This window comes from Boleophthalmus pectinirostris, unplaced genomic scaffold (assembly GCF_026225935.1).
Source record: "Boleophthalmus pectinirostris isolate CB_2022bp ecotype Guang Dong unplaced genomic scaffold, ASM2622593v1 HiC_scaffold_7, whole genome shotgun sequence".
Taxonomy (NCBI): Eukaryota; Metazoa; Chordata; class Actinopteri; order Gobiiformes; family Gobiidae; genus Boleophthalmus; species Boleophthalmus pectinirostris.
This window is the reverse complement of record NW_026571473.1, coordinates 17,809,769-17,825,304: the sequence shown is the minus strand read 5'-3', so window position 1 is coordinate 17,825,304 and position 15,536 is coordinate 17,809,769. Positions and strand designations below refer to the sequence as shown.

General features: G+C 39.8%; 1 protein-coding gene across 3 annotated transcripts; it reads right to left on the bottom strand.

The window, feature by feature from the left end:
* Nucleotides 1-110: 110 nt before the first annotated feature.
* Nucleotides 111-15,446, bottom strand: abl2 (c-abl oncogene 2, non-receptor tyrosine kinase). Of its 3 annotated transcripts, none has more exons than XM_055164776.1 (11): nt 14,844-15,446; nt 7,756-7,920; nt 6,801-7,096; nt 6,451-6,723; nt 6,163-6,247; nt 5,900-6,077; nt 5,644-5,828; nt 5,407-5,559; nt 5,236-5,325; nt 4,961-5,143; nt 111-3,970 (listed from the first exon to the last, which is right to left on the bottom strand). In XM_055164776.1, exons 1-11 carry the CDS (start codon nt 15,055-15,057, stop codon nt 2,214-2,216), a joined length of 3,579 nt encoding a protein of 1,192 aa, XP_055020751.1. In that variant the 5' UTR covers nt 15,058-15,446; the 3' UTR covers nt 111-2,213. The 3 variants fall into 3 exon arrangements, with proteins under 3 accessions (XP_055020751.1, XP_055020752.1, XP_020780436.2); XM_055164777.1 differs by having other exon boundaries at nt 7,756-7,917; XM_020924777.2 differs by lacking the exon at nt 14,844-15,446 and adding an exon at nt 8,025-8,560.
* Between the last annotated feature and the right edge of the window lie 90 nt (nt 15,447-15,536).

The window sequence follows — 15,536 nt, the reverse complement described above, 5'->3', positions numbered from 1 at the left end:
GTTATTAATTCTTCTTTGATTTATTTATTAAATTTGATGTGTGTACTATGTAGTCTAGTTCCCTTTTGATTTCAGGATTTTTTAATAATAAAAATGGCAAAACGACACAATCATAATCAATAGTTTTATTATTTACAATAAGCTTCACACTTATAAACAGAACTTCACAGTAATGTGAGCTTTAAATAAAAACACAAAAAATATAATCTGTACAATACAAAATTTGTGAAAATCTGCCATTTTATCCCTGTTGAGATTCACATGTCACATTGTGTGTGTCCGTCTTGGATTACATTGCACTCATAAATCTGAAGAAGTGGCCTTTGGTATAATGATTTGTACACACATTCTCCAGATATCCTCTCAGAACAAAGGCATGCACATGAAAATAAACTGGAAATAAAATCTCAGATAATTTCTTCTAGTTTCTTATACAAGATCTTGATGGTATGTTTTAACAAAATGTGATTCTGAAATGTATTTTAATTGTAAAATAAAAGAAAATCTGAAACAAAAACAAGTAACAACGTACACTTTCGACAAGAATAAAATGATGTAGTAATAAACGAGCAGCTTAGATTTAGTGTTTGAACAGAAAACATCGAAGGCCACAATAAAAATGGGAAAATGGCTTTAGAAACTAGAAACTCAACATTTGTAGACAAAGTGCACCATTGGGTTTCAAGTTGGCAGCTGTACAGAAATGTTCTTGGTCTTTAGATCACAATCTCAGGGCAAAAGTTACTATGAATGCTGAAAATAGTGTACATTTTTTTGCTGTGATTGTGTTTGGTACACAAATTAACAATTTGAAAAGGCACCATGAATTCTATTGTAAATTGACCATCACAGTGAAGAAAATCAGTATATTGAGATTAGAAGACTCATTCACATGAGAATGTGTGGACCTGCATTGTTTAAATAGAACTATTCAGATGCAATATGTGTCATGGTCTATTCGAAGACTTTTCCAGTGTACATCAAAACAAGAGCTCCAACATAGATAACATTAATTTGATGGGAGGTGTGGTTTGTGTGCACAGATAGCCATAACTGTACATGTGTATTTTTTTATGCATTAAAAAACTTTCGCAGAGTTATGTAAGGTGACATTAGGCCAATAAAATAAATAAAAGTCAATCTTATAATTTATATTAAAGACACATGCACATGAAGAACTGACCTGGAAAATACATTCATAAAGCATATTTAGATCTGGATGTGTGGGCCTTAGTCTTGTACTACATTAAGCTCTCATCGGTATAACCATACATTAAACTTTTTCATCCATATGAAATAAATCATAAACCAATTTCTTTCAAATAAATCTGTAAATTTAAAATAATAATTTAAAATTCAAGTTCATACATACACATTATCCAAGAATTTCTTGGAACCACAACAATATACATTTTGCTCATGTGCTGAAGACATACTGCAGTTAATTTGTGGAGAAATCAGTACTGTGAGATAGGTCTCTGTCTGTGGTTCTAATTAGAGAATGAGGCACTGAGGCCATAACAAGGCCACAGACAAATTGTCCATATAAAAAGGACACTTAATGGATAAACCTCCCACAGAACCCTGTGCTCTTTTGCCCCAAAATGACTATAGGTCCCATTAGACAAAGTAAATGCTGAGTGCAAGTATTAGTAGACAGATGAGTTTTCTTACAGTACAGAATTTTACCCATTTATGTGGCACTTGAAACTGGATGATTTTCATAATACATTCTCCATATTGTCCTCTGGCTGACTGGATGTCATGTTTCTAATCAAGCGCACAAAAACTTCTCTGTGAACATTTTAAATATGATCTGCTCCAAATCAAAGGAAATTAACTCTAAGTGAAAACCAGTTTCCTCATAATCTGGGTAAGACACTGTACTCTGACATTCAGTCACACCAAAACACATGAGATCTGTCAAACCTTTCTCACAGAGCAGCTCTTATTGTGTGGACATAGCTTTTTTCCCCAAGTGTTGACAACATTGAAAGAGAATGTGAGATTTCAAGCAACAGTTGACAATTACTTAATGGTGAGACAAGTATCACTGTAGTATGTACAAACCAAGTGTTATTACTGGCATTTAAAGCAGATTACTGTAAACAAATAGAAAGAAAAATGTTGTACTGATTTCCCAGAGGTACATTGTGTGTTTTCAAATGTTGTCTGTTGGCTTGTATGAGCTGATTACATTACAGTCCTTGTGACTACCTCTGTACCACATCACTAATCTCTTTAATACAGCTGTGCAGGTTGTCCAGTACAGTGTTGGGCCCTACGTTATTCAAACCTCCACATCCAGACGAAGAGGCCCTCAGTTCTTGCAGGCTAAGCTCTAGCTTGCCCACTGCCTCTCGAAAGGCAAATTTGTTTCTCATTTGAGGAATGCAGTCTACATAACCTGAGCAGTAGTCTAGCAGCTGATGACCAGCATCCAGCACCTGGCCACTAGAGGGGCTTTCAGAGCTGGCATTCAAGGCGCTGCTCAGACACTCTGCACACTCCAGTAGTGCCTCGCGGCTGACCCGCTCCGGTGGGACCCTCTCTGCTTGTTGCCTGGTTCGTCGCAGTGCTACTTTGGATGAGGCTGTGGTGGTAGCTCCATTTGCCATTTTGGTGGGGGTAGTGTTGGTGGTACTTGGCACTTGTGGTGGTGGCACTGACGGTCTACCCGTCGTTGCTCCTCCAGAAGTTCGGACTGATCTTTGACTTTTTAAGGTGTCTCCATTCATTTCAACAGGAGCTGCCCCCATCTGCTCTTCCCCCTCTGCGCTGTTGGAGTGCTGCAAACTGCGCAGAGTGGGGGGTGGAGGGGGAGCACACTTGGGTTTGACCAGCCGAGGTCTGTCTCTTTCTGCCTGCTCAGACAGCAGTTTGAAACGGTTCCCCTGAGAGTCTAGACCGACAAGGTGCACATCTGCCGGGCTGTGCTTCAGTGTGGGGGATATTAATACTGGTACTTTGTGATTGTGAGTAGGTGCACTTGTTGAGTTTGATAAAGAACTTAAATTAGAAGCCTTAGAAGGAGATGACCAGCTCTGCTGCCGATCTACCCCTGCTCCAATGTTCTCTCTTCCCTCTCTAACCCTGGACAAAGTATCAGAGTCGCCCACCTCCCCTCCGGCTGCAGGTGCTCTTAGTCCTATTGCAGTACTCCTTGGTAGTAGCTTGGCTTTGGGCCTATCTCTGATTTGAGCGGTGCCCTCATCTAGTCTCTTCAGCAAAGTTTCTGATGGCCGTGCAGCACCATTCTCAGGCTGAGACGTTGTCGAGGCAGTTCTTTCCAGAGGTGGTTTTGCACTGCGGTTCCTAGGTAAAGTCAAGGCCATTCGCTCCAAATCAGGCAGCCCAGCTGACATAGAGGACGTAGAATTGGACCTAGGAAAGGGTTTAGGCCCTCCTACTAGACTAGTCCCCTCTTCTGATGATGTGGGCTTCCCTGTCCTTAAACCCAGGGTCTTTTTAATAAGTCTAGGAGTAAAAAATCCTGCTAAACCACTCCAACTGCTAACACTGGAAATGTGTGAATTAAGCCCTGCTCCAGAGGGTTTTTGTCCAAAAGCAGCGCCACAGCAGCGGGACTGTGTTGGTTCAACATGGGAGTGAGAAGGAGAGGCCGAGAAGCCACTGAGACTGTCCGACTGGGGCAGGGGAGGAGGAGCACTAAAATCAGCTGTGGGCTCATACTTCTTATGAGGCTGAGTCTCCATTTCTCTGAAAGAACTGCTCCTTTTAGGTGGGGTGGGAAGGTTCTGTTGTAGCTGAGATGAAGGGGAGGAGGAGACAGTTTTTTTCCTGATGAAGGAGCTAAAAAATCCTCCCTTGCGATCCCGAGTAAATGTGCCAATTTCTGGTCCATCCTCCAAGAGGTTGTTGGGAGATTTGTCCCTAGGCTGCTGTTTTCTTGGTAACGCGGGAGAGCTGCTTCCTCTACCGTCACTTCCCAAAATGGCAGAAGCCCAGCCTGTAACACAAAGCATGGACTTGTTTTAGTAATCGGAAAGCTCTTCAAAATAACATTTAATGGGTGTTGACAAATAAAAGTAAAAAAGAACTATCTATAAATACAGAATTGCTACATGCTTTATCATATATTTATATCTTAAAATGGACACACAGGTGCTTCCTGACATGTGTAAATAAAAACTTGACACTAAATAACTATTTGGTGGACATTATTTTAGAAAAATCATATTTCCATTTCATGGTGTATCTTTTAAACGAATCATGAAGATGTTTTGAAAATAATAAACATATATTTCTTTGTTTTCTTGTTTACTGAAAGTATATCTTTTAATGTAAGAGTAAATTTGCTTAATTGGAGATCCATTTATAGATAATAGTTTATATTCATGGGTTTTCAGCTTCCTTTTTATTGGTGACCTTTTGAAGACTTTCGATTGTTCAAAATGAAATATTTATTTTTGAATTGTTCATTTTTATGGCAACACTGCAAATTTTTCATTTTTATTGTAATATGTTTTTCTGAAACCTATAGACATGTTAAGTTATGAGAAATTACATACAGATTAACAGGTTAATTTAACACATTCAAAGAGAAAAAACTAATATACAAATATGTACACACACAGACAATAAACACAAACAAAACAAAGTTCAAATTTAATAGTGTGGTTATTCAAGTGTTCATTAGTCAAGGAAAAATATAAAACACATACAAAGACAAATCTGACCCGAATTAAATAATTTTAATAAATAACTTTACATTCCTTTAAATATTATTTGTTTTTACATTTTCTTTGATGGAGTGAAAAGTAATATTTGGGATCATTTAAATTTATAAATCTATTATGTCAAAACTATTTGGGGAATTAAGGGAAAATCATGGCTCTTCTCTTCAAACGGCGAGCTTGCCGACGCTGCAGAGTTGACTCTGAATCTGATATGCATGTAGACTCATAGAGGCTGGGGGAGACCATGTGTTTTTCTGTACCTGAGTGGCCTTGGATGCTGAGGTCAGGTCGCCCATCAAGTCCACTCTCTATGTTTTCTTTGTTCTCTGCATGTTTGAGCAGTGTTCGAGATTTGGATGGTAGCAATGGCATGTTGTGACCAAATGTTTGTAATGGTCCACAATGACCAGAGGAAGCAGTTTTACAGAGCTCCTCTGCAACTTCTACAACAGACACATTTTTTAGAAATGTAAGTAATACAGTTGTGATAAATTACTGTGTGAAACTGCAATAGCACCATCACACAAAACTCTACCTTCTGAGATGCTAGAATCGTGAAACATTGTTTCAAAAGCCTGATGGGTTTCTGCAAAAGATGGCCTGTCCAATGGACTCCACTGCCAGCCTGTGAATAGAAAATGTTCTATTAAACCATGTCATAACATTAAAGTTTTCTTTACTTAAACAAATGATAGAATGGACTTACAAGCTCGCATCAGTTCATAGACTTTAGGTGGGCATCCTTCTGGCTGTTCCATGCGATAACCTTTCTCCAGGAGATCATACACCTGAGACAGGTCAATCCCAGGGTATGGTGACATGCCGTAAGTCGCAATTTCCCAAAGTAGCACACCGAATGCTATAAAGGAATAAAACATATGTTAATAAAAATTACCTAGTTAGACCATTATTTGTGCCTTAATTAGAAAAAAAAAAAACTAACCCCAGACATCCGATTTGATGGAGAAGGTGTTGTAGGCCAAGCTTTCCGGTGCAGTCCATTTAATTGGAAACTTTGCCCCAGCATGAGCAGTGTAAGTGTCACCAGTCATCAATCTGCTCAGGCCAAAGTCTGCAACCTTTACAATGTGATTCTCACCCACCAGGCAGTTTCTTGCAGCAAGATCTCTGGAAAATTCAGAAAAAAAGTTAAAAGGAAAAGTAAGACATATTGGGTAAAACACATAGAAGCCATGTACCTGTGAATAAAGTTCTTCTTTTCCAGGTACTCCATGGCAGAGGAGATCTGTGTAGCCATGTAAAGCAGCACCACAGCATTCACTTCGTCCTTGTCACATTCTCTTAAGTAGTCAAGCAGATTCCCATGTGGCATGTACTCTGTGACAATGTAGAATGGAGGCTCCAAAGTACACACTCCTGCTCAAAAATACACAGGTGTTAAAATATTATTCCATTTGTCAATAAACAATGATTGTAAACCGTAATCTTTTTGAATACTGACCAAGAAGTTGAACAAGGTTTGGATGTTTAACCTCCTTCATAACAGCTGCTTCTTTGAGAAACTCTTCAACTTCCATGGTGTCTTCCTGTCACGGAAAAATGAATAAAATCAAGTCCAGGATAACGATGTGTATTTTTTCTACCGTCATTTAAACCTGTAAAGTTACTGCCTGCCTGTAGGTGGCAATATACTACCAATAAATATGAATAATTTCAGAGAGGGGGGAAACAGATGATTAAGAGTAGAATTTTCACTAGGGACCAAGAAAAAAAAAAAAGAGATGCAAACCTTCAGCGTTTTGACTGCAACTGTGAGGTTGTATTTCTTCCACACACCGACATACACTTCTCCATACTGGCCTCCGCCCAGCTTGTGCTTCATGGTGATGTCTGTTCGCTCCATCTCCCATTTATCATGAATGGGAGACACTCCATACACAGTAGGCTTGTTACATTTGGGTGCAGGGTAGTGCAGTGTGGTGACCAGGCCATCAGCTACAGTGGAGTGATGATGGACAAGTTCAGCCAGGGTGGCAAAGCGGCTCTCAGATGTCACATACACCTACAATTGGAGCATATGAAACAATATTTAACAAGAAAGTTAGTCAACAGAGTCCCCACAAAGTCTGAGAGTTTCACCTTTCCATCAGATGCGGTGTTGATGCGATAGTGGTAGACTCTTCCCTCATAACGAAGAGAAATGGAGAGCTGTCCAGGACTGCTTTCACTTTCTCGGACAAGGAAACTGCCATTGATTAGTGATGATAGAAGATACTCGGCTGCACTGCGAGACACAGGCCCATGGTACCAGCTGTGCTTCTCCAGGCTGTTGACGGGGGTGATATAGTTGGATGGCACCCAGCCTTGGCCATTCTTTGAGCGCACTTCACTCCATTCACCATTCTGGTTGTAGCCCAGCACTCGCAGCTTCTCACCTGAGCACAGACAGAAAATCAAAGGATTGTGTCACCTGTGTGCTCAAATGCGCTTCTGCAGCATAACAGTGTTAAACCTGTAAACATTACACTGTCACAGTGCATTAAATAAAAGAAACCAAACTCACAGTAGGAAAGCTCAGTGAGTCATGGTTTAGACATGATCCACTGAAACTACATGAAAAGCATTTCAACAATGAAGGAGTTGGATGAACCGGGATAAGAAGGGCCAATCCAGGCAAGTAGTGACTAGTATCTTAACTGTCTGACGTCAAAGATAAGCAGCAACACAATGAGTAAGAGAGGAGTGGTGAGGGAAGGTGGATCTCTACAATTACATTAGACCCTGTAAGTTAGGTAGTTATGTAGTTAGCAATCAATGGATATTCAAGTGCATTTAACAGTCTAAAAATGCCTCACACCTTAATAGCATATTCAGGTAACTAAACAATATCTAAAAGCTGTATCATGAAACAAGGCAATGCATTAAAAACAATGGTAAATGCACAATGGAAAATGGTTCCACAAACTTAAAATGATTAACTGTAAACAAAACTGTAAGATTAGAGACTATTGTGTAATGATTATGTTTGTAAAATTTGTTGCAGATATTGGAGACATATTTTAAATGACTGTGATGTACCAAAAGGGTATCTTACCTTTAGTGATGCTCAGCGTGTTGTCTCCGCTGGCGACAAAGTCATAGAGTGCTACAAAGAGATTGGGGTCGCTCTCCGCTGCCCCCAGGAGGTTCTCCTTGGAGCTCCATCGCACAGCTTCAGTCAGAGCCGCAGAGTCAAGGCCAAACGGTCGGTGGAGCACTTCTGGAAAGAAAGCAAGATAAAAAATACATAACACCTCTTGTGACTGACTGTCACAAATGTAGTTTGCAAGAGTGTTACAGCGGAGGTCAAAAAACCCTATGTACCTGTTTCTCCAGCTACATTGTTCAGACTGAATCCAGTTTTTAGATTATGGGCACTCAAAGCAGCCCAGTCTTCCTCAAAACTATTGGCCTGTAGGCACCTTAAAAGCATTACTTCAACGTTCTAACGTGGTTAGCGGTACAGCTACACAGATCAGATGGGCCTAGACTCCAGGTCAATGCACTTTGGAAGCGGAGAGCAAATGACTTATAGAGTAATGGCTACAAGGAGGAGGGGCTAAAATATGACAACAATGAGTGAAACGCTCCCCAAACATTGTGGTAACTACACACACCCACACTACATAATGGACATGCGCCAGCTGCTGCCATAGACACTGATTGCATGTCTGAACAACTGTAGTCGAGTGGGAAACAGCATTAGAAAAGGAGAACAAAACTCAGATTGTACAATGTAAAATACTAAAATGTTGAACTACAAAAGGAGCTCCATTAAAATTGCCCCAACATTAAACATAAACAAGCTGAATTTGGGGAGTCATGATTCACTCTTGCGTAAATACATAAAACGTCCTCACCTTTGTTTTGGAGTAGCATGCACTGCATAGCAGCACTGGCCGTGACCTGGCTAAGCCACAGTTCCCAATACATCCTCTGACAAACTACTATCCAACTATGTATGGAAAAGCTTTTTAAAATCTCCCATGTTAGTCTGCTCTGTCTATTTAGTAGATAAAGTGTTGAATTTTTTTTTTTTAAACCAAAAATAAACGTTGACATGAAAACCTTCCTGAACCCTGAATTTCCTCAGACAAGAATTTAAAAATCCCATGCAATGGTCCAAGCGACTTGTAGTTGTATGTAGTATGTATGAAATGAGCCCCTTCTGAAAGCAGGAGTCCCAAAGTACATGTGTGAAAGGGGAGGAGACCTGACATAAGCCTAAGGACAGCAGGGACACAGTCTGGTGAAAGATGAGATGAATGTAAATGTGTGGTTGTGGGCCACAGCAGATGGCAGTCCTTAGGGAGGACAGGTCTTATTGACCATCGTTTTCTTGTAATCAGGCTACAACTGTTTGAGCCAACTGCCTGAGCAGCTCAGATCACATTTCTGCATATCACACCCACGTCAGGGGAATGTCACAATGTGGCAGTGATTTTATGCCAGAGGTCTCAGGTTCTTGTGAAAATTAAAATTAGTTTAAACCATTGTAATAAGGCACTTGATTTTTTTTACTGAATAATTGTGAAATTACAGGCAACTATTTTAGCTAATAATTGAGAAGTCAAAAACATGTCGCCTGATGACAGAAAATCTTTTATTGCAAAGTTTTTTTTTATAAAACAGTCCCTATTTTATAGGGGGTTAGAGAGCTCATCCACCAACTGAAAATTTGGAGGAGGTTTGAGTCCCGCTTGGACAAGTGCACACAGTCAGTGTATTCAATGACAGTCGTGTGCAACGCTCTGAGCTGAACTTTAGGTTAGTGGGCAAATGCTCTAACTGAGCCACTGTGTACAACCCCAAACCTAATGGCCAATCATTAGTTGAGAAGTCTTGGTGAGGCTTGTGTGCTGAAAGCTTTGATTGAGGGAGCAGTTGGTCTGCATGAGGCATGTCGTATGCTGCCTCCAGTCTGTGCACTGTGACAGTGCAGCACATGTGTGAGGAAGAAACTGGGCCTTTGTTCCTTGGAGATGGAGGGCATGCTACGCTCAACCCCACAACAGTTGGGCAAAGGTGACCGTGGCACATGCTGATGCCAAACTACTGCAGCTGTCATCAGGAGATTCTGTCAGGCAAAGTGTACTGATCACTACAACATACAAGTCTCAGGACGAGGCAGCAGACACACCAGGCGGAGCAAGATGAACTGAAGATATGATGTTCATGGGTGACCTGTTAACTTCTACAACAAAAGTGGCTTAACTGTACAGGGTTTGCTTTATTACATAATAATAAAGTGAGGTTCAACTAAGGCTGCTTGAAGAGAAGTGAAATAATGAGCTAAACATACACAAGTGTATGTAGAAAGTAAAGCAAGATTAAATTACAATTACAATCTGTGAGCAACTTTTCATCTCAAGGAAACATGTACATGTGAATTGACCGCACTTATGAGATCACATTAAGGAACAGTATGCAGCCTGCAACCTTCTCTTACGGTTTTAAAAAATCCCACAACTGCTTTTGCCCACTTTCTCAGTATAGGGACAGGTTTCATGTGAAAGCTCAGAAATTTCAGAATTATATTACTGAGCTGTGCTACTAATGATTGGTTGCTGGTGCTTGGGTTCGGGTTTAGTATTATTGGAAACTATTATCCATGTGCTGTCAGAAGACAGCATGTAGAAGATGATGAGACTAATTTGTCTAATTGTTACATAGACAAGGCTTTTGGCTTAAGCAGAATTTCTTCATTAGATTTATTTAATTACAACATTTCTGCAACATATAAAGAACGCAAAGTGGTGGTGAAATGGAATAGATAATTCTTCTTGCGAGAGCATCACCTGTTCATTCACGCCAAAGTAAACATAATTAAGGCTCCGCGTCATGACCGAGGCAACCCTGTATGACTAAGACATTCCATAGACACAAACTGATGGAAAAGCTTGTGAATGGCCTCTGCCCCACCTCTTGACAGTTAATGCTGGTAATGGGCTCTCTTAAGTGCTTCTGCACTTCTGCCATCTTAAGTTGTGCCAAAATCAATGCTACTGTGTCAATCAAGTGTTAAGTCAGTGAAGGCTTCCAGTACGGCTGCTTGGAGAAATTTAATCTTGGTTATTATGTAACATCAATAGTTAACCTGTAGAGGCAGAAATTTTGTGTCATTGTTGTTCTTTGTAATTTTTTTGTGAATCATGTTAAATCCATTGCAGATTTGAGAAGAGGCTTTGTTCCAGATTTTGAGGGGCATAAGGAGTGCGCATATCATTTAGAAGAGGTAAATTCATAGCATTTTCAGTTACTCAGTTTTACTAACTGAATGCAGTAATAATGGTAATCCCTAAACACACTTTGAAAATTGACACAGAGGGAAAAATATATAACAATGTTTAGAACTGCTTAACTCTTAGAGGGGAGAGATATATTTTTAAAAAATACATTCTTGCTTAGGAGACATGTAAAATCGGTCGAACATAACATAAAAAATAGCAAGAGATTTTTTTTAAATCTAACATTTCTCTCCCACTATTTTTTTTAAATAAAACTGTCAACAGAATAATTCCCAACAAAAATATTTACTTTCATCAAATAATAACCCACCCCAAGTAAACAGAGAAAGAGGCTGAAAACACCATTACTTAGAAAACAGACAATGAATAGCACCTAATGCAAGACCCAAAGATCCCTGAGGATTTCACAATGAAAGCTTGTCATGGCACAAGAGACGAGGAAACTGACCGCTGCTCAAAGGAATGCTACAGAGCAGAAGACGTGCAGGTGAATGATGAGACACTCCTCAACACAAGAGCTGGTTTACTTTAGATTAAAGCCTAAGGCTAATCCTGCTGTCTGATGAGCTGGTGTGTGTGTATGTGTTTATATATATATATATATTCTGAATTTCATTATACTATTGTATAATGACAATAAAGGCTTTTAATTCTATGTATATACTTATATGTGTACATGTGTGGGTATGTGTATACTTGTATGTGTGTGTGTATGTGTATACTTGTATGTGTGTGTATGTGTGTTTGTATGTCAGCAACGGGGTGGTTAAGCTGCCCTGGGGTGTAAATTTAAGCTGCTTTACAATGACTCAGTGTAATCATCAGACTGAAGCCAAAAGATTTTATCTCGATAATGTCCTAGATAACCAGGCAGAACATTAGGGTATTCAATTTTGTATTTAAGTTATATTATCTATTGTATATAAACTGTAATATTTGGTTTATTAGTCATTAGACTAATATAGACAACTAGAATAGAGATTTAATTAGTAAGAAATACACTAAGTCCTTTGTAGAGACATCAGCACTACAGGGTGCCTCATCCTGGTGAAGATACTAAAAAACTGGGCCGCTGTCTCCTGACTTTCTACACAAACAAAGATGACCAACAAGGGAGGCTTTTGTAATTTACAGATAATATGCAATTGAGTCCAATCAACAAAGTCAACTTTGCAGTGGAAATGCAAGCAGCACAGAGTGGATCCTGGAAACAACCCAATGCCACACAAGTCTGGCACTGGCATCATTCTGCTCTTACTGCACCACATGTGGTGCCATCACAGGAGCTTTTGGCTGAGCACATTTTAAGGGTGAGGGCAGCAGACAATGCATCCATCTGCACAGCCAATCACTGAGGGTATACATTAATCCTAGCCTTTAATGAAGGAAAAGCCCAGGCCATAGTCCTGCCATTGGAACGTCAATTTAAGGAATTTTCATGTCAGTGGGAGGAGGCACTTTAATTGATAACATTTTATATTGCCTTTGTAAAAATGTGATAACATTTTATGTAAAAATCGTGATTTATATGTGTAAAATACATAATTATATTTCCTACAATACATAATGGCTGAGAAAATTATGAAACATTTGCCTGATGGGATTACTTTTGATGTGAAAAATAGGATTTGTTCATTTAATATGGCACTCGGGGTTTTATGTCTAGATTCATGGCACAGGAGCTGTGCCATGGCTCCTCCTGGTGGTTAGGTGCAGTCACTGGGATAACTGACTGCATCCTGTTGACCATTATCACCACAGTAAGCATCAAAATCTGGATAAATGGTGCTAGGTTTGATCACACGACACAGCCTCCATAGCTTGTATTATCAAACACAGGGCACAGATAAGTGGATGTGTCTTTAATCTCATTTACCTGAAGATGCAAATCAGCTTATGATGTTAGATGAGTGTCTCATTTTAAGCAACATTAACAGCTTCAACATCTATGAGTGTACGACTGACTACTGTTGCCAAAATCTGGCTAATCTTATGATCTGCCCCAATTTCAATGATCATCTGATTATCTTAAAAATAGCCTGTGTGTCACTATCTCTGTAGTGATAGGTTCTCACATTTTAAAAGGTAAAAGAATAGTGGTGTAACAATATCCAAGTCTTACGATACGATATTGTCACGGTATGAACTTCACGGTATGATATTTATTGCGATATTTTATGGAGGCTAACAAAACTGTTGCTATGTTACTTTTTCCTCTTAAAATGCCTTGACAAGACTTAATCCAAAGAACTAAGACTTAAAAGTGCTTAGAACTGCTATTTCTTCTTGTAGTCTACTCTGAAATGGAGCAAAGGATCATGGTGTATGTAGCTCCCTGTGTGTTTTTTTTTATTTTATTTTTTTATTGCTGTACTATAACTCCTAATTTAAGCAAAGAGACTTGTAATTCCATATATTGTGATGGTCCATGATATTATTGTGAGAACTTTGACGATATAATATGACAATATTTCGGTTATTGTTACAACTCTATAAAAGAAGAATACTGCAAAAATCAGTAGGTCTAAAATGATAAAACGGTTGCCAATTTGACAAGATACCTGCTGTACCAACTAGTCACAAAAGAAACCATTTTATGGGTGACCATCTGTGTTGAACTGAGGTTTCTGCATATTTTCAGGTTAGCTTAAATTTTATTTACAACTCTGTTCTTTCTGAATAGTATTGGTAGCGGGATAAATATTCAGACTCCAAAGTACAGAAAAGAGGAAGACAAGTGTTGCCACAGCAAACTAGAGCTGACTTGTTGTGATTTTTCTTTGTCTTGGAATAAAGAATTCAGCAGTAACAGTGGCAGTTATGAAGGAATTCCCAAATTTAAGGGTGAATACAATATTTGGTAATATTAACAATCATATACTCAACCAAAGTATACCAAAGCAAAGCAAATTAACATTTCCCTTACAATTATATTCCATGTTCTCCATCAAAAAGAGCTGAAATAAGTCATTATTAATGTTGTTCAGACATTTACTGAGACAAAACCCCTCAAATAGAACTACCGAGATTTATAAATCACAGAAGTTCATTAACTCAAATTGTGTAAATACTATTAATGGTATCTCTGGGTTTCAGAATGAGGAAAAACTAGGACAGTTGTCAGCCAATTTAAAACAAAATTTAAAACAAACATCCAAGAATACATTTTTAATATTATATATTTTGAATGGGGAAAAGTTCTCCAAATGCTGCATAAAAGAGGAAGTGAAATCCATGAATACCCATAGCAAGCCTGTCAAAGCAGCATGTAAAAACAGACAAAAAAAAAAAGCAGGCATGTGCGGGCAGACATCTCACCATCTCTGTCATCTATTGAAGATGTTTTGCAGAGTTGAGCCGATAACAGGAATGCAAAGGCAATACCAGAAACACAACAGCAAAGCAACAGTAACATTTCCTTTGCCACAGTGCAGCCTTGGGCTTTAGGAGTGCACACACTGTCAGACAGAGGATGCAAGTGGGCATGTAAAAACCTCTAGATATTGTAATGTGAGCATTTGATTCTATAGTGACTTAATAGGGTGGAAATGCTATCTAATGACCCAAGGCAAGTGTTGCTGCTTACCAAAGCATGTAGGCTATAATACAAACGGAACTATGACTTCCTTCCTTTAAAAATCCCTGTCATCCATTTTGGAGCATCTAACACAATTCTTATCAAATTAGAACAAAGAGAACGGAAGATGTTATAATTGACCCAAATTTGAAAACTGATAAATCATAGGATGTAACTTTAAATGTGGTTGTCCTTTCCGGGCAAGTTGTCAAGAGAAGAGGACTGTGTTAGCAGCTGCTAATCAGCAGTAAACACCAGGGTAAACACACATCAAAATAGCAGAGACTCCAAATCGACAAATCACGGTGGCTCACTTACCTGAATGAAATGTGAAGACATTGATCCCCGGATCTAGTACAGTGCCCACGGCTGACCTGCCCGGGGGTGTCACGGTGTTACTGCCGGGATCTCTGGGTCTCCTCCCGACACCACTACTCCGACTCCCTCTCCCCTGGTGCGGCTGGGACGTGTGGGGCTGCGGTGGCAATCCGGTCGAGGTGCTCTCGCCGACCCGGCCTACCTGCTGTCCCATCCCGACAGATAATGTAAAACCAAAATGCAAATACCCGTTCTGCCTCTGCTTCACATTCCCCAAAAGTAAAGCGGCCTGGCCCAAACAGTCTTGGCGATGATCCCCTCCCCAGTCTCTTCACAGGGCTAACCAGTGCTACTACCTCGTTAGCCTATTAGCCTGTTAGCAGTTCAGAGTGAAACCCACCCACCCTTCCCCGGACAATAAAAGCACAAAGTTTTCGTGGGACTCTTGTTGATTCAATTTGTATACTCCCAACGCTACTGGAGAATTTCTGAACGGTGCCACGCGAATCCTGTTCCCACTAAAGCAAACCTTTAGCAGGGTTTTGGCGTTGTCCGGCCACTACGCGCCCCCTCTGCCGCCGCCATCTTTACCGCAGAGCAGGAGATGTGTTGCACACAAGAGGGGGCTCCACATCCTCCTCCTCCACCGCTCGGTACTCTATGCACATGGATCTATCCATGCAAGGAAGGGAC